Consider the following 24,646-nt stretch of genomic DNA (forward strand, 5'->3'; position numbering starts at 1 on the left):
CTCCTCCACAGCATCGAGACCTTTGCAGTCTCCACTAGGTTTTCTCTCTTTTAGCTTCTTCCATTTCTCAACTCTGACCAGTTTTCTGAACGCCTGTCCCTGCAGGAAAAAAAAAGGCCTCCTCACACAACGCCGCTGCCTCTTCCACGTTTCGCTGTCCGGAACAAGAGCAGCGTCAGTCTTCCGCCACACATTTGCTTTCTCCTGACTAGTTTGCTTTGTCACCAAACATAGACTGGGTCCAAGTGCAAACGGGACTTCTTACGGCTTTATTTCTGACACTCTTTTATAGACGACAGATCTGTGAAGAGCAAAACTAATAATTGTGGTGCTGACACATCCTGGACAATGGGTCTTTGGAGCTCCGTCAGATTTGAAGCGGGGCTGTTTGTCTGATCGATGCTCTGCCTGCCTGGCCTGTCAGTCTAGATGGGCGGCCATGTTTCGGTGACCTCTGTACAATATTTACCTCACAATTATGCACAACCATTGGTTGGTCTATCATCTAAGACCTTAAAGAAATATTCCTGGAACAGAAAGGTGACACATATAAGGGCTAAGTTTAGTTGCAAGATATAATGTACTTCACTTAAGGCTCTGGTTAAGATCTAGTGGCTTTTTATTATGCTTTATATGTATCCAAAACTACAACAATCTAAATAATCTTTAAACTCTCAATAGATGAAAACGTACTTTAATCAAACTGACTCCTAGCAGGAATCAGGTTACTTGTTCCACAACCAAATGATGTCTTCATCACGCTGGCTCTATCGCTGTATTACATCAAATCGCTCTGTGAGGTCCAGGTTTTCCTGTGCGAGCCCAAATGCCTTGTTCAATCTGAACAAAGTGGAAAAACAGCAGCTCTTTGCTAATCGCAGCACAACAGCAGGCGGCCACCTCCTGACAGCTTTCACTTTACCCGCGAAGCCGCAGAACCAAATAACCACGGCACCATTACATCCTCCAGTTGGAGCACTAGACAACCATAAACCGCTGCTTTAAAAGTACCACTCATCAATCAGGGTGTAATTCAACAAAATATCTTTAATAGATATAAACTTTTTTTTTTTCTTTTTTTTTACACATCACAGCTCAATGGAAACAGAATGACATGCTGTCACACATGTTAATAATGAAGGCAAAGGGGTGATCTGCTCTGTCAGGGAGCGCAGACTCTCCTGAGTCCGGCTTGTGGGCATCCTTTACTCCTTTTAACCCCATTATTTCCCTCTTGCATAACGTTCGTTTCTCTCTCTGCTACTTGGTTAGGCAGAACTACATGAAAAATAAATGTATAAAATAAGCCTAAAGGTGCAAATTTTTGATGAATAATATACTCTGCTTATATACAATGGCACAGTGTCCGAGTACAAAAGGAAGCGGGTTACAGCATGAGGTTTAAATAAGGGCTTTGGTCTTCCAAGAAACCAAATCTTTGTATCGGGATTTCAAGCAGGTTTATACAGAAACCTGTAGCTGGAGTCATTAGGAATTACACGATTTCTTACTATGTAATCATACACGGACGAGTACCGATTCAATCTAGTCTGAGATGAGCGGTCGATGCCATTTCACATGCTATGAAAGGACAAAGGGTCGATTTCATGTAGCGTTACATGTCAAATAATCCACGGCAGCAGGCAAGGCAACAAAACGTCATATGTCAGGAGGCATAAAAATAATCTGTATTTTGGATTGAGGAACCTTTTTTGTTAAAGGATGCACTTTGTCCTCATAAGAAACTGTCTAACATATCTAACATCTCATCCTTCCTGGGCATCGTGTTTGTCATAAATATATTATTATATCACAGAAGGGCATGAGAAAAATAAACTCCGACTTCACATATTTACAGTCGTATGGATTGTATATTTGCATCTTTATGGCACCCATTGTGTGTTTGTACAGTAAATATTTCTTTCCTGTCGCGACTTTTTTCACTTTGAACATCCATTGATCTTCTCATCACAGACCGGCCCGTCACCTTACAGTGTGCTGATGTGAAGGCTCTGTTTGTGTCTACCTATCGATGCTACCATCAAAAATAACATTTGGATTCTTATTTTGGTTAGTGATATAAAAATAAAGGGCGTCAGGGAAACAGCAATGAAAGTACAACATTTAATTTTATAAAAGCGTCCATGTGGATCAGAGCAATATTGAGCTTTATTGCTGTCAATCTGTTCAATTTTATTTAGGTTAGCTAAAGAGCTGCAGAGTCGGTCAGAGCTATATGCATGCATCTTAAGCATGAATGTTGTGGATTTTGGGCTTTTAATTGTGTATTTAAACTGTTTTTGCTAAATTTTTAAAACAGACTTCACGGTGGCACAAATTTGAATTTACTCTAGGTCCTACTACTCTAATCAGTAGTAGGACCAAGTTATACATACAAGCTGAAATATATACATATATCCCAATTAATATTGGGATAATTGTCCTTTAGCAAGTTGCAGAGAAACCCCAAACTTTTTGTAGCCATCAACAAGCTTCCTGCATGATTCAGGCTGAATATCTGACATCTCTTCTCATCAGAATGTGAAGCCTTCATTTAAATTGACTGGCGTCTTGGAGTGGGCCAAACTTTACCCATAATTAGAAGCTTAACACTACTGTTTTATACTTAAAAGGCAGTTTTTGTGTGTTGTTGCTCATAGCCCAGCTGAAACATCAAACAGTAGGGTGACCATTTTTTGTTCTTTAAACAGCAGTCCTATAGAAAAGCTGAGAGACATGCTCCAAAAGCTTGGTCTCTTGCAGGAAACCAACCAGTTTAAAAAGGTTTTACCATTTCTGACAGAAAAACAACATGAAATATCTGTCAAGATTTATGCAAGAAGCTTGATGATGGCTATAAAAAGCAATTTCTCTGCAAATTGCTACAGGGGATTGAAATATAAGGACATACTTTGGATCTGTGAGTGTGAAGATTAGAGGAAACGTGCATTAAATTCAAACGTGTGCCCTTAATTCTTCTTAAAATTCATTGTTTTCAAATTTTTGTCCAAATGCATCATTAAAAGCCATAAATAATATAACATCCATTCCTTGATGAGGGAATGCAAATCTCTGATCGGCGCTGTAAATGGGGTCAGATGCTTTAAATCCCTTTAGGTTACTTTCAACATTTCCTTCTCTAACATGCAAAAATGCCACCAAAGCATTACATCATTTTATGCAACCCCCCCAAGGAAGGAGGGGGGGGGGGTGCAGGCTTATAAAATCTAATACAAACTATTCATTTTCTCTGGCCTCCTTTTAAGTCTTTGTCTGTTTTCATGATTATTTTCACAGATGCACAGAGTTGAAGTACGATGGCATGTAAAGCAACGTTGGAGCTGGCTTGACAAGGAGGCCAAGATTAAAAAGCAGCTTCAGTAGTGGTCAACATCCCAGTGGAGAGCAGCTGACATCTGTGGGCATCAGTTCATGTCGATGGTGTTGAAGACCCACTCTGTGAACTTCTTGAGCTTGGCCGAGGCGCTGTAGGACTCCTCCAGGAGACGTTGGTTGTCCTCCCGCAGGCTTTGGATCTGGACTTGTAATGAAGCCTTGGCATCCTTCTCCTAATAGTACATCCCCCCAAAAAATAAACATTCAGTGTATTATATTCCACTTTGCTAAATATAAGAAATATTAAATTCAATTAACTGTATCTCACCTTCTTCAGGTCGTCCTGTAGTGCTTTAACCATGGACTCTAACTGGCTCAATTTACCCATCAAGCACGCCGGAATCTCCCTGTAAAGCAGGACAAGCAGGACATTATTAGCCCTGCTCTAACGCTTGATTTTACAGATGGGTGTGCAGCCAGCTAGAAAAGGGAAACTAATTGTTTCTATTAAGCAGCAACGGTGTGTGACTGGAATGAAGTGTGCGGGGTCTTCCACGGTGTCAACAGGGCTGGGAATGAGGGAAATAAAACAAACGTCCATGTCTTGCAGCGACCTGACACCTCTTACCCCGGCAGAGGCTGTCTCTGTGGAGCGGCCTGAGGCTCGGCCTGCTGGGGGCTGGCAGCTGATGTGCTCTCGGCTGTGGAGCTCTCCTCCTGGGCTGCTAGAAACACCAGCCTTTGCTCTAAAAACACACAAATGATGCGACGTTAGACAAGAACAAAAGATAAGCAGAGCAACGGTGCCCTCCTCTGGTAGAACTAGAAATGACAGTTGGGTTTGGGAAAATTTCATAAGACTGCTTATTCAAATTTCAAGCGTTCTGGGTCCTTTTTTTGAGTCCAGGTTATATTTAAGAATAGAAAAACTTCACCATAATTTTAGTGCGCACATTTTTACAGTGGTCAGGCTTTAAATGTGGAACCTGCAAAAACTACAGACATGGATGGATGGATGGATTTTTCAATTAAATTTTATTTATATAGCACCAATTCATGATACATGTCATCTCAAGGCACTTTACAAAGCCAAATTCAATCGGATTATACAGATTGGTCAAAAAGTTTCCTATCTAAGGAAACCCAGCAGGTTGCATCGAGTCTTGAAAAGTAGCACTCACTCCTCCTAAAAGAGCGTAGAGCTACAGGGAGAGTCGTCTGCATTGTCGATGGCTTTGCAGCAATCTCTCATACTGAGCATGCATGAAGCGACAGTGGAAAGGAAAACTCCCTTTTAACAGGGAGGAAAACCTCCAGCAGAACCAGAACCAGACATTGATCCAGGAATACTTTGTACGATATTTGGTAACAGCGGATGGATGGAAAGAGCTTTATGTTCTTCAGTCAGTTAATCAACATATAGCTTTTCTGATGTCGGACACGAATGAGTTGTAAACTTACCCTCAAACGCCTTGGCGGCATCAACCAGGTGTTCCCAGTCCAGCGGGCCATCGGCTCCGTTGTCAGGTAGGGGCATGAGAGCAGGATCCTGCAGCTGCTGCTGCTGCTTCTTCTTCTCCTGTTCCAGCTCTGAGCTCTCAGGGGCAGTCAAGTCTCCTTGGGTTAGGAAAAAATAAAGACAGATTAAAACCCTCTTAACTCCACACTTAACCACTCTTGTGCATCAAACTGATGCATAAAGTGACCCTAAATCACAGGCTAAAATTCCTCACATACCTTTAGTAAATCAAACCCACAGAGAAATACAAACTCTATAAATTGAAAAGAATCACCAAGAGATTTGTGTGATGCCCGTCGACCTGCACCATGTCGGGCGGTAGGTGAGCGTGGGATGGTGGAGCAGGTGAAGAGGAGGTCAGCGGATGTGTCAAACTGTGCGCTGGAGGTGGACTCCCTCTGTCCGCTGTAAATGCTCTCATCTGACAGCGTCCTCTGAAGGGATCGACGGCTGGGCGGGGGGCCTGGGAATAACGGCTTCAGGGAGACAGAGATAAAGAGTGGCAGGATGCAGGAAAGAAGTGTCAGATGCTGCTGAACTGGATAAAAGTAAAATAATATTTTGGTACACACAGTATCACCTCCACAAGATGTTCTAAATATGATATTATGATTTAATGTGTTCTAGATATAGAACGAAAGGTGCTGATTGCAGCTGTTTTTTTCAGAAGGTATTTTCAAAGAGGTTTAGTAACATTTTTTAACGATGTATTGGCAAATGTAAACTTTTAATTTCCTTTTTTTAAAAGGTGTAATTTGTGATTAGAAACTGCTTTTAGTTACTGATATTATTACTGTAATTGTGTGATGTGGGTCATGAGTCTCTTTAGCCTTATTAATATTAGCATTATCGGCTTTGTGACCATTTCAACCATCTACCCGTTACCTTAATGCTATTTTTACTGCTTTACTCAGTTTGAGATTGAACTATAGTGTTTAGCCAATAACCCTGGACTGAACTGAAAATAATAAAATACGTACCCCTAAAGACATCTCTTGAGTGTCTGAATCTTAATTACTTTCATTTATGTATTCATTTATCTATTTATGTTTAAATATTCAAGTTTAATTGCTCCACTTTTAACTAGGGATGCACGATATATCAACATTTATGTCAATATCAGCTGAAGTTAGTCTTTTTTAACACATTGGTATTGATCCCATAAGTAAAACTGGGCCAACATTAACAACCAATGTCTATTTGCCTTCTTGCTGTTTGTGTTCTCGGGGAGAAGACGGTGTATTTGTTTGGCCGTGTTTACAGCCATGGTGAAGCTGCCGCAGGATTGTCGGGTGTCTAACTGAAGCAGATGGTGTCGAAAACGTATCGACAAATATATAATATAAATAATATTTGTAAATATTGCAATTCGGCCATAACAAAAATATTCATGTCGACCAAACTTTTCATATCGGTGCATGCCTACTTCGAAATTTTTGCAGTTTCTTTATTTGTGTGAGATGTTCTTCTTTTCATTATTCTCTCACTTAACTCTTAAAGGATATTTATAGAGTTCAATTAACCAGGTATTCATGTTTTGCTCTGACATGGAGGTGTCAGCGGTGGACCTCTCGCCCTCTTGTCTGGCCTGGTAACGCTCCTAGATGGTGTGGGCGGGTTCAGGGCTGGCTGTATGAACACCTCACTGGCCGTCCTCTGTGATTAGCCACTGTCTATATGATTTCATAATCCCACAGGAAATCTCCCTTTGATCAGTCCTGCAACTAGATTTACACCAGTTTTTGATGAATGAGGCTCATTAACTTTATCTTAGAGTTTTTTTCTTTTCAATTTGTTTATTTAAAGTGTTTTTACAGGCATGTAAACCGTGTCCAACAGCTCCATTCCTATTGCATTTGTGTAATTTGGTATAAGATTACATAAATTACTATTACTGTTACTTACTTACTATTACTATATACTAATAGGAAGCCAGGTAATTTTGAAATCATAAATAGTAGGTAGATTTTAGTAATAAATGCTGGGCTAAAAATGGATTTTCCTACCTTCTCTTCATTTGTTTTAGGTGGCGGGCTGTCAAGTGTGATCAGCTTCTTCAGGTCTTCCTCCAGGCTGGATTTGACAGTCTGGCGCTGGGGCGACTGGGAGCCGCGGAGATTGGCCCTGAGCTGGGGCTGACCACCAAGCAGACAGTCACTCTGGTGCCTCCTGGAGACAAAAGCAAAAACCAGAGTCAGTCAGAAAACATCTTATTTCATATTAACTTTTGCAAATAGGAAATTTGCAAAAAAAGACATCCCTAAAAAGACATCCCTGCAGTTTATATAATTCAATTAAAATTCAGGCTGGCCTCAGGGGGGCGCTGTTCATCTTTAAATTTTATTTTCAAAAAACTTGCTCATCTGAAATGCTTCAGCACATTTAAAGATCTGCCAAAAAAAAATCTAAACAAACAAACAAATAAAAGATGTTTTTGCCTTACTTGCGAGTGCTGCTGAAATCCACAGAGTTCACAGTTCCTCCAGGCTTCTTCCAGCCAATCAGATACTTTGAGGTCGCTCCTTGACGAGGATAGAAGCTCTTGGTTCCCGGGGACTGGCCGTCCTGGGATGTGGGTGAGAGGTCCGCTGCGGCAGCTTCGCTCTGCGGCGACGAGGCGCTGCAGCCCTGTCCCATCGGACTCCCTGAGTGACCAGAGCTTATTGTGCTGCAGCATTGAGACACAGACATTAAACGTTCATTAAAATCAAAAAATGCAAGAGCTCAAAAGCAAGATTATAGCTTGTTTGGTTCAATGTTTCTCAAGATGATAGTCTAATTATATCAAATAGGTGTGAGGATACCATCCCTATATAAAACTGGTCCTCAGAATTGTCCTTTTATGAAAAAAAACAAAATTATTTTGTTATTTTCACAGCTTTATGTCCTCTAAGTGGTCATGTCTTCACAATTCTGTGCTGTCTGCATCTCTCACAGAGGTGAACACACACTCCCGCCAGTAGACACAGACTATGCTGGAAAACATGTCGCAACCACCTGCAAAGCAAGCTAAAATATCTGCATTTTTTTTTTAAACGAGGGTAGAAGCACCCCCTCTCCTACTTCTTGTCCAACTATAGAAAACAAGCCTAAGTGCTTCAGGCCCCGCCCCTAACAGGCAGCAAAAATCCACAGGTGACAGGTTTTGTCCCGGCTTGGCTGTCAGAGGGGAAATACTCCTCCTGGCTGCACAAGACCGGTTTTGTTAAGCAAGTTTGTAAATGTATATGCAAGGATAAAGAGAAGGAGAGAACATAGACAACATTTATTAAAGCAATCACTTGTTATATTGCTGTCAAGAAACGCAAAAGTCAGGTGTCCTTTAAGTGTTTAGCCAGGGTTTGGAGGAGGAGGAGCAAAGCTGACTTGTAGCAGATACCATGATAAAAACATTATTCTGCTCCTTATCTGCGTTCATGCCAAACTCCAGAGCTTTGGACTTTCACGAGGATGACTGCAGGATATACCTGCACTGCAAGGAATCAGTTTAGAAAGTTTGAAATGAGCACACAATGAGAACAGCAGCCCACCTGGAGTGGGACGCTGCGTCACTCAGACTGTAGGGGGCGCCATCAGGACCGACTGTAAAGCTGATTGTGCTCTTCACTGATACCTCGCTCCCTCCAGTGGGAGCAAGAGAGTCCGGTGTTGGAGGCGACGTGCTGGACGCTCTCTCACAGCTCCCTGCCTCGTCCTGCCATGGGATTTTTTCCTTGGACCTGAAGGCACCGGTGGAGGAGGCCGTGCTGCTCTGGGTGGCGGTAAAAGAGGTGGCGTCGATGCCGCTGTCGGTGGACGTGCCCTGAAGGTAGCCGTTGAGCTCCAGGTCGCTCCGTGCTCCGGATCGCGAGCCGACTTCGTACCACTTCTCGTCGCTGTGCGCCGAGCTGGAGGCGTTGCTGGACAGAGTGTTGCTACTGGAGTGGCCGGATGAATACGGAGCATCAGCCTGTGAACAGAGGAAGAAAAAAAAGGATTTCCTTTAGATCTTGTGAAGGAGAATTTAAACTAGGGTTGGGTTAGAAAACAATATGCCAAGCTTTACACATCTGAAGGGGCAGTGTTCAATGCACCCATCTAAAAACAGATGCCACATCTCCAAACTTAACAAAACGGGCAGCCACTGAAACTGAGAGGCTAAAGAAAGATAGCATTGGGTGGGAGAATACTGATATCTAACTGTTCACCCAACAAAAATACCAAGATTCAGCCTACATTAAAACACTGTGTGAGGAGGAAAACAAACATCCATGGAAGTGCAACATGGTGGTGGCAGCATCATGCTGCGGGCGTGTTTTTCTTAAGCAGGGACAGGGAAGCTGGTCAGAATTGATGGGAAGACGTATGAAGCTATATAGACTACTACAAACAACCACTTAGGTGCTGAAAAAGCCTTAAGATTGAGGCAGAGTTTCAGCAGGACAGCAAATCTAATCACACAGCCAGAGCTACAAGGGAACAGTTTAAATCAAAGCATGTTCATTTGTTGGTGTGTCAAGTTTTAGATGTAAATATCCTAAATCAAATTGGGAATTAGTTGTAAAAGTGTTTTATTTCACTGAAAATTATTAAGTTCTTACCAAGATAAAAAGCATTAGCTTTAGAAATGTTATCTTGTTTTAAGTGTTTAACTTTTCCCTGCAATCTTAAATCAGGAAATCTTGTCAAGTCAAATTATCTTGCTGCATGGACAGATAATTTCACTTGTTTTGAATACCATTCCCCTAAAATTTAGCATTTATATCTTAATTTTAGACAAACATTTTTCCAGTGAAAAAATATGGGCAACAAACTCAGTTGTATTTAAAAGCTGGTAGACCTTCACCTGGAGTTACAGTGAAAGGTAGGCCAAACATTTTTATATATATATATATATATATATATATATATATATATATATATATATATATATGTTTTTATTACAGAAATGTGAATACAGACCATTTATCTTTGAATTCACAACTATGTGCTTCTCTGTGGTCTATTACATATGATCCCTATAGGATTCATTGTATAATGATACAACCATAAAGGGTTGTAAATGCTTTGGCAACATACTGTGTAAGGAATCTTTAAACATTTCCTTTAAATAGCAGCGTAATGGTTGATTGCTGATTACCTTGATGTTCTTGTTCGGTGACAGGTGGCTGCTCTGATCTGATGGCTGGAGACGAGGGATCACCACCTTAGAAACCACAGTATCTGGAAAACACAAGTTAATCAACAATTTAAACTCCAAAAACATTCATGTTTTTTTCTTAGCCATGTATCTCTGTGTTTTGCCAACCTGAGCTGTTTTTGTCTCCCAGCCTGGTTGCAGCATCGCCCTCCCCGGGTCTGGACCAGCCAACGGCAGAACACGCTTTGACTCCATTGACACCGTCACCGGTCGCCTGCCGCACAGACGTGACAGTCGACTGGCAGTTGTTATTAAACCTGCGCGGGACGACAGGAGGATCATTTCATTCGCCGCGCTGCGTGATGCTACAAGCCGACGTTCAAAAATAAAAAGTCAGTTTAATCTGCATGGAGGCAGGCAGATGGGCTCACCCATCAGGCACAGCCTTCTGCCTCCAGTGGTTCGAACTCATTGTGTCTGTGTAGGAGAGGCTGGAGGGCGAGTTTGTGCTGTGCAGCGTGCGACCCATCACGATGGAGCAGGCAAGAGCGTAGTTGTCATTGCCTGGGGAAAATCTGCAAGCAGACATATGGATGACATTAAGGACATATGCTGCAACCAGACAGACGCGAATTCAGCTCGTCTGATGTATTGCGTAACAGATATATTATCCATCCGGTGACCTTTTAGGGTTGAGAGGCCGACCGTCGCTCGACACGCTGCGGGGAATAGCGGCGCTGTTGCGGTCACTGGTGTCCGAGGTCGCCGCCTTGATCAAGGTTCCCCCCGAGGCAGCAGCGCGAGGGCTGGATGAGCTGCGCGGCCACTTTGTGTTGTTGTTTGTTGGCCGGAAAGGGAACTTCAGCTCATACGGCATGCCTTCTTTGTGGTTCTTGTAGTCCACAAGTGGCATGTGGTAGATTTCAGAGCAGCCTCTGTAAGGAAACAAATCACTCCATATTAGGATAAATATTTAAACACGTCTGAAATGAAATAAAATGTTCAGGTGTTTCTGTACTAACGCTACCTGCGTGGGGTGGAGTCCTCGTGCGGGGGAATGATGACCACCTTGACGGTGACGGAGGTCCTGAGCAGGTCAATCATCTGCTCGTGGGACAGCGAGGCCACCGACACCTTGCAGATCTCCACCAGTCGGCTGCCCTGCCTCAGCCCAGCCTGCCAGGCGAACCCATAGGGCTCCACTTCGGCTACGATCCCCTCGAAGTTGACATGAAAGCCCAGCTGGCCCAAGGCGTTCCGGCGCAAAGTCATCTCTGTGGTCTGACTGCCTTTGGTCAACAGCTGCAGAAGTGGGAGTGAAGGTAAACATGTTGGACGTAAAGCAGATAACTTAGGGCTGGGCAAGTTAATGCGTTAATTTCGCGTTAACTCATTAGACTATTAACGGCGATATTTTCTTTAACGCGCATTAACGCATGTTGCTCACATGCTTTTATTTTGTGAAGGTCTGTTGCTGCGGTGTAGGGGTTTGAATCAGAACAGTAGGTGGCGATAATGCGCCAATAACCTCGCTGTCAGCCAAACCTCGGATTCAGAGGAAGAAAGGTGCTGGCCGGAAAAAAAACTAAGCCGACATGCGGAAGGCGGTGTTTCCCGCAGGAATTTGCTTAGGTGAGGCGGTGAGTTGGCGAAAGGAACAAGTTTTGTGCGGAGCGGAGCGGGGGGAGTCTGCATCGACGCCGTCGGTGAAGTCGCTTCTCGTTTCAAAGTATCCATGTGTTTTTGCCTGTTTTACCCTGCCATTCACTATATGCACGCGAGAAAGCAACAACAAAAAACCGCGTGTTAACGTCAAATAAACGCAAGCAACGCAAGCATATCGAGTTAGCAAGCATTTCAGTTTAAAGTTCTTCCAGCATCGAATATGACAGAAACAAGTTAGTTGTAACCACTGCCAAGTTAAACTTTGGTATTGAACACAAAATGGTAATGCTGCTCCCTGCTGTTACCTCAGAAATTGCCTGTTTTTGGTAGATTTTTTCCCCATAAAGAGAATTCCCTGTCAGTGGCAATAAGCTTTAATTTATTATTATTGCTATTTTTTGTTTTACATGTTTAAGTTGAGCTTTACACTAAATATGTGTTACTGATAAGTGCTACAAATGTTACAACACTTTTGTTCATATGGCAGCAGAACATTAAAATAAAAGTGCTCTTTACACTACTTTTGAGTTCATTCTTGGAGTTTGTAAATACAATGCGATTAATCGCGATTAATCAGGCAAATTATGCGATTAATAGCGATTAAATATTTTAATCGTTGCCCAGCCCTAAGATAACTATAACTTACATTTTGAGGGAAGACTCTCCATATTGACCAAATTAAGTTGATTAGGCATCTTCACCCACTGACCTCCAGTCTTTTGACAACCTCCCCGAAGTCCTCAGTGTTGTTGTTGATGGATCGAAGCGATACGCTCTCTCCACGCTCGTAGTAGATCTTCAGGGAGGCGGGGCTCCCGGTCGACCAGCCAATGATGTCACGGGTGGCGCAGTTGAACACAACTGCTTTGGCCTCCTGATCCAGCAGGATGATGAAATCATTCGAAATGGCCAGCAGGCATTCCCGTTCAGCACCCGCTACCTGATCTTCGGCGTAGACCTGCCAGGTGATCGCGCCGAGGCTGCGCAGCTCCGCCCCGCTGTACGGACGCACCTTCTCTCGACGCTTGTGTGCCAGAGAGATGAAGGGAAACTTCCCGGCGGGCTCCACGGGCGTGTTGGTGACGTGACGCTCCGCCAGATCCCGCAAGTACTCCTGCCGCGTGCGCGTCGCCATGGCGCCGAACTTTTCTGACTTGTGGGCCGCGTTCTCGGCGTTGATGACCTTGGCGAGCAAGAAATCCCTGAAGACAGTGGACTTAGGGAAGGTAACTCCCTTTGGGATTGGTGGACCGAAGGAGGGAACGTCCTGGGAACGGGTGACAGCCACGCTGCAGAGGTACAAAGAGAGATGACAGAGGGGGAATTTTCACTTGAACTTGCAAAACAAAATAAAACAAAATGTTCTCTAGAAACAAAATGGAACATTTGGATATCTACTATACAGTAGTGGTAGTACATATGGAATACAATGAGTGATCTGTATAAAAGAAAAGCAAATAAAGGACAGATATCTATAAGAAAACCTTGGTCATTGTATTTAAATGATTATATACACCATGATATTGTCATGTATGGCTTTTAAAATACTCTTGACCTGAAGCTGGTTTTTAGCTTTTGATATTGTGTCTGTACGTTTTGTATGTTTTTAACTTGTTTTTGAATCTTTTTTTTCTTTTAATGTATAGCACTTTGGTCACCCCTGCAGTTTTTAAAATGTGATTGATTGATTGATTGATTGATTGATTGATTGATTGATTGATTGATTGATTGATTGATTGATTGATTGATTGATTGATTGATTGATTGATTGTGGGAAAATGTTGCATGCTTTAAATGGCTGTATCTTCTAGTTAAAAAGGGGATTTTCCTTTCCACTGTCACCGCATGTAAGCTGCAAAGTTGTAAGCTGCAAAGCTGCAAAGAGGGATTGCTGCAATGTCAACAACTCAATGCAATCAAGTCTCCCTTGTTGCTACATCCCAGTTCGGGAGAAGGAATTGCTTTAAAGTCAGTGACTTGACGCAATATGAATATTTATTTTTATACAAAAAAATATGTTTCTTAACACTTTTGTTGTGAATTGGCAGCATATAAATAAGCTGAATACAATTTTAACTGAATTATATATATATATATATATATATATATACACTGTTTTACAAAAACGTTTTCATTAATTTTTATTCCATCCCGTTACCCCTGCATTAAATCCAGAGCAGCCAATTGCCTTCAGAAGTCACCAAATTAGTAAATTGAGGTCGTCCAGGAGTAATTCAGTCTTAGTAAAATAAGCTATCCTAAACTGACAGCTGTAAATATGCAGAGCACAGGTAAGAGAATCTGTTGATATCCTAAACTAATTTGTGCAATTTCCACATTTAGCTATTTCAGAATAGAGGCAAGAAGAAACCCACTGCTGAAGGAAAAAAGTAGTATAACTTGCCAGATGCCATGTAGGCGACACAAGAAACACAAGAAGAGCGTACTCTTGTCAGATGCGTCATAAATAATGTTTTATTACCAGAGATCACCAACCTTTTTGAAACTCAGAGTTACTTTATTGGTGTTGTGTCACACGAAGGACTACTAGTACTGACCTTTGAACTATAAGAGTCAGAGTTCATCTTAACTTTATGTAAAATAAACATATTTTTCATGTTTTGTTATGTATATTGTCGTTTTTAAATCTATATAAATGAAAGTGTGATGAAAAAGGAAGAGTAACATAATAAAAAAAGGTTTTAGATGCAGCTCACTGGTGGATTGTGCTTTTTTTAGAACAGGCTCATGGGCACCACATGTGGTCGCCGGGGGCTACTGGTGACCCCTGTTTTTGACCAACATGTAAACTGAAATGTGTGGTGGGAAACCAACACTGAATATCACTTTGTGCAAACCATCCAGATGGTGAAAGATGGTGGTAGCAGCATCATGCTGTGGGATGCTTTTCTGCAGTAGGACAGGGAAGGTGAATTCAAATACAGGTCTGGCCTGGAATAAAACCTTAAAGAGGTTGCAGAGGACCTGAAACTGGAGCAAATGGTTTCCTTATCAGCAGAACAAGGACCCTAAACATACAGCCAGAGCTACAATGAAACAGTCTAGATCAAAACATATAATAAGATGGATAAGATCTGTGGCAAGGCTTGAAATGTGAAGTTCATAGATGATGTCTATTAAACCTGGTTGAAATTCAGCTGTTTTACGAAGAGGATTAGTCAAATTAAGTTGTTTCAAGAGACCAAAGCGTACGACAGTAAATGCACATAAAAGTGCTCCTAAAAAGTATTTTTAAAGGGGGGGCTAAAAACAAAAGCAAATCACACTTTTCTGATTTATAAACAAATTATCTGGTTTTCTTCCACTCTCCATTGGTCTAGCAAATAAAAAAAAAATTATTTTGTAGTTTTAAAGGTAATAAAATCTGAAAAAGGGGTATAAATATTATCACAGTGCACTGTGAAAGCACAGTGGGGACATGTTAGTCTCCTATTAGGAATCGTTGCCTTTGACCTAGATAATTAATACAAAGAAGGGTGTTAAATTCTCACAAAGCTCTCCTCCTCCTGTTACCCTCCACTGCTCCAGTTCCGACAATGGAGTTAAATTGCTATAAATTAGTGAGCAGGTGTTTGTAACATTCCCTGAAACCTGTTGTTGACAAGAACCTTGGCACAAAATCAGCAAAAGGAGGTTTAATTTGCAATGAAATAGTTGAACCGCTGTAGGAGAGATTCTACAATGAAGCTTCAGCTTGCACGTTTTAACCCTCTACTCGCTTCATACACATTCAGAAGCTTACAAACAAGAAAAGCTAACAAGTAATAAAAAAAATCAACACGCTGTGTCTGATAAGCTGATGTGACAATCCTGACAAGACTGGATCCAACCCATTAAACTCATCACACAGCCGATGCCTGCAGCAGAAACGTTGCACACCACGGCTTACTGGCCCTGACGTATAAAAACTATGCATTCAACCTCAGATGACAAGCCAGCTCTCAGTGCTGTCACCCAGCTACGCTCCACAATATCATGGAACGAGCGCAGCGGTTGGCGTTAGCGAGCACAAGCAACCTACATTTCCTAAACAAAGATCTGGTTATGCAATCCTGCTCTCTGGCCTCGTGTGACTTTGAGGCAGCGGTTGAAAGCAGCAGATTAGCACCGCGCTGGCTTCAGGCCACTTACTCCTCTAATGCGCTGTACTGGCTCAATATGACCGAAGCGCTCCCCAAATCTCAGCAGCAAACAACAACACACTATTAATATAATTTGTGACATACTCCTTATTAATAGAGATTAGAGGGACATTTCAGTTGAACAGAATAATGAAAATCATTTTGTTCATGACAAAATATTTGCAAACCAATCGCACACGAGCTACGTAGACTATGATCAGGTGAGAGCAAAACCAATTAATTGCATCATACGTACTGCACAGTTTTAATAATTTTAATATAGCAACAATAATAGCCGGGTTTCAGGAAGTTCCAGTAAATTTGGAACTTTTTAAGACCAATTTATGACCATAATTAGGTAACATTCGCACCTTCATAACCTATGTTTAATTTACTGGATGAATGGGGCAAGTTAAACAGAACTTCAGATTGTCATGCAGGTCCTGGATGTCTTAAGATCAATTAATTATTTGGCCAATTCATACCGCAATTTGTACTTAAGCATTGGCTTTCTGTCCCTTCCTCCTCCAGTTAGAGCTGTTAAACAAACCCTTTCATATCCATATTCTTAAAGCTACAGTAGGGAGTTTTGGGACAACTGTGGACTTAGCCTGAAAATTTGAACAAGCACGCCTTACAGGTCCCTCCTCCTTGCTCTTTGCAGCACTACAGCTCTCCCTCCACAGCGAAGCCTACCATGTTGCTCCAATTTTTGCCTGTCTTTGTTTCTGAGCAGGCGCCACTCCAGAAATAAGCAGCTTTCCTGTAAAGCAGGTTGTTTATCTACCAATTCTGCTCAAAGCTGCAGCCCACTGGAAATCTTGAGCATGAATTACAGTAGTACTGTGCGAGAGATGGGTATGAGCAGCGCATACACAAGAGTGCATTGACACTGCTAACAACCAATCAGAGCTAGACAGTCTTCCTGGCTCTGATTGGTTGTTTCTGACTGGGAGCGGTGTATTTCAGCAAATGGCTGTAGTACCACTAGGAGGAGCCAGAGGGGCTTTTTTTCACTGGTTTCCTGTTTCATATTTTACTGTCAGGACATAGTGACCGTTGTAACAAATATGTAAAAGATACATTTATACAAAATTTACCTACTGCAGCTTCAACGTGCAATTTATTAGCTGTTGCAGTTAAGTATTTTCATGAATTAATGGAATGAATTCTCATAAAAATTCTCAACTCTCATATTTCAATTGTATATTGTAATCGGAAGACTTTGCATTACAATTTTTTCCAATTTATTTTGGTTCTGCAGGCCGTTAGGGCCCGTTTACACCAGACACGTTCCAGTGCGTAAGCGCAGAAAAGCGCATGTCCTATGCTTAGGTTACCTTTTCATTTTAATCAGTCAATAAGTTTACACCAGAAGCATAATACGCGCGTATTTATGCTACACGACACCTAAATTAGATTGAAGTTCTAATTTCAGATGTGTATACGCTTCTGTTTGGCAGAGAATGAATGGGAATACAACATCCTGTGTCAAAGTTCACTTCCGAAATATCCCAAAATGATAATTGAGTCTCAGTTCGGCCACAAGGTGGTAGAAGTCACCTTGTTGTTGACCCATTTTTTGCTGAGCACTTTGCCTTTCCTCTCGCAACACTTCGTCAACTTGTATAACGAAGGCCAGGGTGCGCCTTCTACTTAGTTCTCTTTCCATTTGGCGAAAGTTCTTCTCTGCGCAGAGACACGCAGCTGTGGAGCATACTTTGCAGTGAATTTTCCTGCTTTACAAGGTGGCAGCGTTGTTTTTGCTGCCTTCATATATTGCCATGATGGTGGAAACTGAATCGCTGGACTAGATGATAAAAGACTGGATGTTGGAAATTTAGCTAAAAAGAGTTTATGCAAAAATTCATGCCACAGAGTTACACAGCTAAAATTTCTACCAAATTTAAATAAAAGTTGGAAAAAATTATCTACTTTTATAGCCTGAATAGTGAGATGATCTAATTTAAAAGACTATTTTGGACTTTTAAGACCCCACAGAATCCCTGGGTAAAGATGCACCAATGAGGCTTTTTCCTGGCCAATACCAATTTGGTTACACAATTCCCATTCTGACCAATACTATGTTTTTCCTATCAACTATAACAAACAAAAACAGAAATATGAGTGGCAATGGTTCTTTGATAGAGGTAGCAGTTCTGGGCCCAACCAAAACCATGCAGCATCCCTGAATAGACGTGGGCTACTGGCTCCAATTTTAACAGATTCATTTATGTTTTAACACTACACACAGAATGCGTACCAGTTTTCTTAATAGCTCTTGGTTTTGAGTCAAACAGAGAATGAAAACATTACTTTATCCATTCAAGCATATTTCTCTAACATTCAACACTTTTTCATGAAGTTATATCAAAGTACTTGCTGTTGGTTGATGTGTTTATAGACCAAAAAGGTGGATTTTTGTTTAGGTTAAAACAGAAGAAAAATCTCTATCTATTGTGTAATCTAGATCAGTGAAAGATGAACTAATGCATCCCTAGTCAATAACTCACCTTCTCCCTCAACGATAAGACACCATGCTCCACTGCTTCGTGTTAATATCCTGAAATTCTGGTGCAGTCACAGACAAGCAATGATATGATCCGATAAAGTGATAAGTCTATTGACTTTTGTAGCCAAGAAATAAAAAATAAAAAATATTCAGCAAGTTTTAGGAAAGCTCCAGGGACAGAATTTGAAAAACACAAACAATCTGAGTTCAGTATCAAGTGATTCAAGCAGAAGTCAAACGTTCACAGTATTAGTGACTCTGGGTGGAGTCAATAGGTTGTCTTCCTGGATTTTCTATCTTGTGTCTATATATAGTAAGTAAGGTAAACCAGAATGCCGGACATTAAATCTGGCAACATTTTAAAGCTAAAGATGTCCTCTAAGATGAAAAGATATCCACTGGTCGATGAAACACAATGCCTGACAAAATAAAAATAAAAAAAACACTAAAAAATATAAAAAAAAAGAGAAAAGAAGATAATCCTGAACGCGACGCTGGTGTAGAAAATGAAGACGAAGACGAGCCTGGCGCGTCCGCACCTGAGGTGGATACTGTGAGATCTGAGGAGACGCTGCTCTGCACGCTCCTCTTTACTCACATCCATGAGCGGCTGAGGAGTGCACTTCATGTGCGTGGCACTAACTCCTTCAGACCACTTCGGCTCATGCAGCCCAGAGGCGAAGTGGCAGCCGGGGAGGGGGGTGGGTGGGAGGAGGGGAGGGAGATTGTATTGTACCAGTGTGTGAAGCGTGAGCCTTCAAGTAAATTAGTGTACAAGCAAAAAAAAGTGTGTAGATCCAAGTGAGCATGAGGAGGAGGTGAAATGGGAGAAATGGGGCTACGGGAGTGACAGAGAGCAACTATGTGTGTATAATATCTGTGCATGCAGAGAGGTGGCTTTGAGTTAGCGATAAAGGGAAAGAGTTGGTCTATCATTATCACCAGGCCAAGAATAAGCCGGCGGAAAAGAACAAACATCGATTCGACAGCTACTGCAGAAATAATGTCTTTGTTCATAATCAAAGAAATGTGCATGGGTATATATAGCTTAAGCAGCTCACCATCCGTGAAAACGAGGAGAGGGTGATGCGAAAAAGCTTTTATGTCTGATTCATGCCTTGCAGTCAATTCTTTTCTCTTAATGCTGCCGCATGTACCTGAATAAAAAAATGGCTACTACCACTCTGAGTGGGATGGGCAGCATTTAAGGGCAACATAAGAGGTTGTGGCCCTAAGAAGAGATAGGTCAGGCCTGGTTTTGGTTAGGCTGGTACAGTCCAAAAATGTAAAAAAAATATACTTTTTCTAGTTCTGTGGAACTACAGAAATTATTGGTTTAAATATTCTGTGGGACAAAGGTTACAACTGTTGTGTCCCTTGTGTTAATCCACCCCTGAACCAGAGATGAGATGATAAATAATGAGTGTAACAAAAGTAATTTCCCTCTGGGATTATTAAAGTATGTCTGATTCTGATTCTGAAACTAAGGGGAAAAAGGACTGAACTGTTGCACAGGAGGACAAAGTAAAGTTTGAATTTAATTTAAAAAAGTCAAGGCCCAGAGTCTGGAGGCAGAGCAGAGAGTTACAGAATCCAAGTTAATTGAACTCCAGTGTGAAATTTCCAGTTAATGATCATTTTTTTATCTGCAACTGTCGGGTAACTATGTTAATCAAGTCCAAAGTCCACACAGAGGACTACCATGGAGTTTCATGCTTATCTTACATTCAGAGCTTTATGGAGCAGCTAATTTCATTTTAAAGAAGGACTTGGCACCTGCACACACTGCCAACGGTCCCAAAAACTGACTCCATGGTGTTACTGTGCCTGCTCAGCAAACTCGCCTGATCTGAACCCTACAGAGAATCTATGTGGTATGGTCAGGGGGACGAAGAGAGACACGAGACTAAACAAAGCAATCAGTGCTTCCTTAATATGCACTGATGAAGAAACTCATGGAAAAGTCCCATGCAATTTACTAAGAATTGAATTTTGTTTTTCATTTTTGATCTGTATGCCATAACATTCAAAATGATTAAATTACATCTATGTGATAATGAATCTATAATATTTGTATTTTCTCCTTTAATAATTGACACACAAACTTTTTGATTGTATTCAGAGTTTCTCTACTTTTAATGCCTCTGCTGATGATGTGGCATTAGGACCCACCTGTAGCATGTGCTGTCAGAGCAGGGGTTGTGCACTCGAACGATGATGAAGACATGCTGAAAGTGAGACCGCACGGCTCTGGGCGTGAAAGGGTGAGCTCCCGGTTCCTGGAACACAATGGTCACAATGTCGTTCCCTATGTGGCGCTTCCTTAGCAGCTGGAAGAACAACAAAGATTAGCAAGAAAAAATACTGACTGGGAAACTGACAGTGAAGTGAACACACATGCATTTGGCACATTTTTGCAGGTTCATTTGGTTTTAAAGCCAGAACGAGGATCTGACTCGACAGCAGCGGACCTGATGCACTCCTGTGAGGTTTTCTTTAGTGCTTTAGTCTCCAAAGAGAGACGTTTCCCAATCCCGACAGACAACAAACATTATACAGCATACAATCTGTGTGCTCCGTGTTTACCTGTTGTTTGTTGTTGGGTGTGTAAGGCAGCATTGTGGAAACATGAAACATGATCTCATAGTCCTTGTAGGAAGTGTACAGGGAGTGAGTACCAGTTGAATCCGCTGCGGGAAGAATGAAAATGCAGAATTGAAAACCATTATAATATTACCCCCATTCATTTGTGCTTTCTGTGCACAACAGGATGCACTTTCACCACAGTCCAAACACGCAGACAATAGTGAGCTGTGAGTAGAATTAATATTCATTTTGGGACAATCTGCGTCTTTAATGCGCGTATCCTGTGCATTGTTTTAGATCGCCAGTAACAAAGAGGGAAAGTATAAACTACAAAGTGTACGAAATACAAATAGTATGAGAAAGGTATTTACTTCTCAGTTCAAGCTAAGCCAGAATTACTCACACTGAACTGCAGAGAACAAAACGTGGTCTCATGTATTTCTAACCAACCACAAGCCTCTCATACAATGTCCTGCAGCACTTTGTTACATTTTAACAACAAACTCTTATGTTTTATGTGACAAACTAACACAAAGTGAAGCAGAATTATGGAGAGAAACAGAAAACATACTGTCTAGAAGTTGAAAGTTGTAGTGTGTGTTTGTTTGTTATCCCGTCTCTGATTAGAATTTTTTTTTCTAGAACCAACCTTTGCTTTAATTAGTTTTTTTTAACATGTTCCCACCAGCTTTAAACATCCATGGATGGACATTTTACGTTCATTCCTCTTTGCAAATTGGCGAGTGTCTGAAAAACCTTTTCAAGTCTTGCCACAGATTTGTAATTGGATATAGGTTTAGATCTGACCTTTCCCTTGTAGCTTTGGCAGGAGGGTTAAGCCTGTCTTGCTAGAACGTGAACCACCACCCAGTCTTGAGTATTTTGCAGCTCAATGCAGTTTAGCACAGTTTTGTCTCCATCCATCTCCCCTGTTCTTACTGAAAAAAGCATCCCGCAGCATGATGCTGCCACCGCAGCACAAGGTTTGTGCGGGAGAGTTTAGGGTACATTTTAATGTAGACCAAAAAGTTACATTTTCACCCAAGTTCCCTGTTTATGTTTTGTCCCAGTTTTTTAATGGTTTGTGGCAGCATTTTTCAACACATGACCACAATTACTCACCAGAAAAAAACTGTGAGCCAAATGTAAACATCACCACACTGGAGGGAAATTAGCTAAGATCCAAATTCTGTTGAGTATTGCAGCTTTCAATCAGCCTAACATGTCAGCAGGATTCCCTCCCAGGGGAGAGTATATCCAAACAGATAAACTTTTAAGGTGCCTTCATGGAAAATTGGACTGCCTATATTTTAAATCCGCAATCATGTTTGAAAACTCCTAGCAAACATTTTCTCTTGATCGAAGTATGCCAGAGACATACAGAGCAATGACTTTCAGACAGGGGAACACCCAGAACCATGCTGTGTGCGTGCGTGTGATTACTTTTGGTGTCCAGCTGGGCTCTGTACTTGGTGAAACCCTTGAGGCGGATCTTCTCCCCCAGCAGCTGGAGGAACTCCTCCAGGGCGGGACCGGCGGTCTCGTTGTTGTACATTTCCTCCTCTGTGCTTTGTCCCGCTCGGCAGTACATCACGCCCACCTTCACCTGAAAACTTAGCTGAGACCAGGGACAGGTTCTCTTTAGACATTTGTTTTTATAGAAAAAACTTGCACACTTTTCCTGACTCAAATGTCCAGAATGATTCATCTCATTTATAAAGAAAATATAGAGAAAACCCGTATGAATTTATAGCTGATATATTTATAAAGAAATATGACAAGACAGACCAATAGAAAGCAAATAGAGAAGATAGGATACAAATAAGGACATTTCTTAATGTAAACAATTTGCCATGCTGTATTTGTATACTGAAATCCATCCTTTAAGCAGTTCTGGGCAGAATATGAACCCTGCTACTTTTAACAGACCAAATAAGGAAAACAGCAGTTTATTGGAACTAAACACCCACACTTCCTTTCTGTAAAAGGCAAGTCATTTCAATCCTGTGTCATCCTCCTACCCCTTGTTCATCCAGCTTCATCAGCTGCTCTGTGACTTTGGGAGTGTTGAGGGCCAGTCTGAGGCAGGACAGATCCAGCTCTGGGAGAAGGTACTCCAGTACGTCTTTGACGGGCAGACCTCGGGTGGTCCCGTGTTTGGAGGTAGAAGGCACTGCATCCTCCAGTATAGAACCTCTAAGAGTTGTCAGCTGCGTGGGTTGAAACGTAAAGGGAGATTACCCAGAGGTGAAGAACAAGGGATGAACCTCAGGATTTTTACATCCTTTTGAACTTCAGCAGAACAGACCGTTCCCTGACAAATGAAATAAACAACAGGACAAACTGCACTGCAGAGTCTCTAACACCAGTGTATTTTCACAACTTTAAAGGCAACAACAAGAAAAAGGCAATTTTGACTCAAACCTTTGGGTAAAAATGAAAAAAAAAAAAAAAACAATTAGTAGTGGGATGGCCTGTCCAAGCATTCTGTAGCACAAAGTGTGCATTGTTCTTAGCTCCCGGGACTGAACTCAATCACCCAGCTATCTTAGCAGCTGGAACAGATGGACACTCCCTCTTTCCTACAAGTTGGAGGCTGCGCTGAGCTGATGTTTACAATGGACCAGTGTTCCCCATGTTTGCATGAGGGAGTGGGGGGGGGGGGGGTAGTACTTCAGTCTAACCTGTGAAGTTTAAATCACATGCACCTGTCCTGGCGCAATCCACACACACAAAAAAAGCAAGTAGATGCTTCTGTCACTGACAATGCATGCCATAAATCTCATAAGCCCTACAATGAGGGGTGGAATCAAACTCTGAAATTAAAGAAGATTTTTTTTCCTTAATTAAAAGGTGAGGCTCTTCACACGGTGGTTTTGAGTTACTGATAGACCTTCAGGGCTTTTGGAGGAGAGTACTTCCTGAGGTTTCTTCACAAATTGCTGATATCGAGCCGACAGCTGAATTGCTCGAGGGGAAGGTTGTGCAATAATAACGATGATTAAAAAAAAACAAGCAATGCAATTTTACATTTAGTTGGTTTTAATCAAAGAGTATGCAAAGAAAAAAGAAAAACTTAACCCAGCATGACTGGGTAATAGATACGTGGACTGTGACGCATACCAGAAATGCTTTTTTAAATTTAGCTATTAAATACCCAAATTATTGAATATGAAAATAAAAGTCTAAATTGTGCAGTTGAAAAAAGAAAGTAAATTATGTTATGGGTGTTGCAGGCATGTCTGACCTCGCTTGTTCTGAAGATGATGCGGTAGTTGTACTGCTGCCCTCGCTCTTTTTCCTCCTCCAGCTTCTCTCTGCGCAGGCTCACAGCCACTGGACCCAGAGCCTCGTCTATACCGAAGTAGTTCCAGTGCTCTGAGACGCAGGAAAAAGACACATTTCCAAACAGGGCACGTCAAGACAGCACATGTTTAATTAGTTTGTAGATCGTCAAATATTTAGTGTTGGTAATAAGTTTTATGCACTCATCATTGGCATAAATGTGATAATATGGGACCTTTAATCTGTTTAAACATTGTATTTTTTGTCTGGAACCTTAATACAACAAACAACTTACACATACTTTTGAAAATGAAGAATTGGGCACTTTTCTTTATTCCAGAAAATCCAAAATATACATACTGGCACTGTTCAGCAAACTCTATAAGTTTTTAATATGGGTGACGTTGAAGCTTATCTAGAACCTAAATATTAGCCTGCTGTAGCCAGTCCATGTCATGTGAGTTCTTGGAACACCAAATTTT

General features: G+C 41.6%; 1 protein-coding gene across 1 annotated transcript in view; it reads right to left on the minus strand.

Moving 5' to 3' along the window:
* Positions 1–1,027: 1,027 nt before the first annotated feature.
* LOC105938391 (signal-induced proliferation-associated 1-like protein 1) overlaps positions 1,028–24,646 on the minus strand; it is a 55,252-nt gene continuing 31,633 nt past the window's right edge. The window contains exons 3-21 of the mRNA XM_012880106.3: positions 24,127–24,257; positions 22,901–23,089; positions 22,323–22,497; positions 20,880–20,983; positions 20,466–20,623; positions 12,349–12,928; positions 11,002–11,276; positions 10,658–10,909; positions 10,406–10,549; positions 10,143–10,291; positions 9,975–10,057; positions 8,386–8,804; positions 7,299–7,523; positions 6,862–7,024; positions 5,130–5,331; positions 4,798–4,953; positions 3,965–4,082; positions 3,665–3,743; positions 1,028–3,569 (exon numbers count right to left, since the gene is read on the minus strand). Of these exons, the coding sequence (XP_012735560.2) occupies positions 3,426–3,569; positions 3,665–3,743; positions 3,965–4,082; positions 4,798–4,953; positions 5,130–5,331; positions 6,862–7,024; positions 7,299–7,523; positions 8,386–8,804; positions 9,975–10,057; positions 10,143–10,291; positions 10,406–10,549; positions 10,658–10,909; positions 11,002–11,276; positions 12,349–12,928; positions 20,466–20,623; positions 20,880–20,983; positions 22,323–22,497; positions 22,901–23,089; positions 24,127–24,257 (3,746 nt within the window). The 3' untranslated portion in view covers positions 1,028–3,425. The remainder of the gene's footprint in view (positions 3,570–3,664; positions 3,744–3,964; positions 4,083–4,797; positions 4,954–5,129; positions 5,332–6,861; positions 7,025–7,298; positions 7,524–8,385; positions 8,805–9,974; positions 10,058–10,142; positions 10,292–10,405; positions 10,550–10,657; positions 10,910–11,001; positions 11,277–12,348; positions 12,929–20,465; positions 20,624–20,879; positions 20,984–22,322; positions 22,498–22,900; positions 23,090–24,126; positions 24,258–24,646) is intronic.

This window comes from Fundulus heteroclitus, chromosome 19 (genome assembly GCF_011125445.2).
Source record: "Fundulus heteroclitus isolate FHET01 chromosome 19, MU-UCD_Fhet_4.1, whole genome shotgun sequence".
Taxonomy (NCBI): domain Eukaryota; kingdom Metazoa; phylum Chordata; class Actinopteri; order Cyprinodontiformes; family Fundulidae; genus Fundulus; species Fundulus heteroclitus.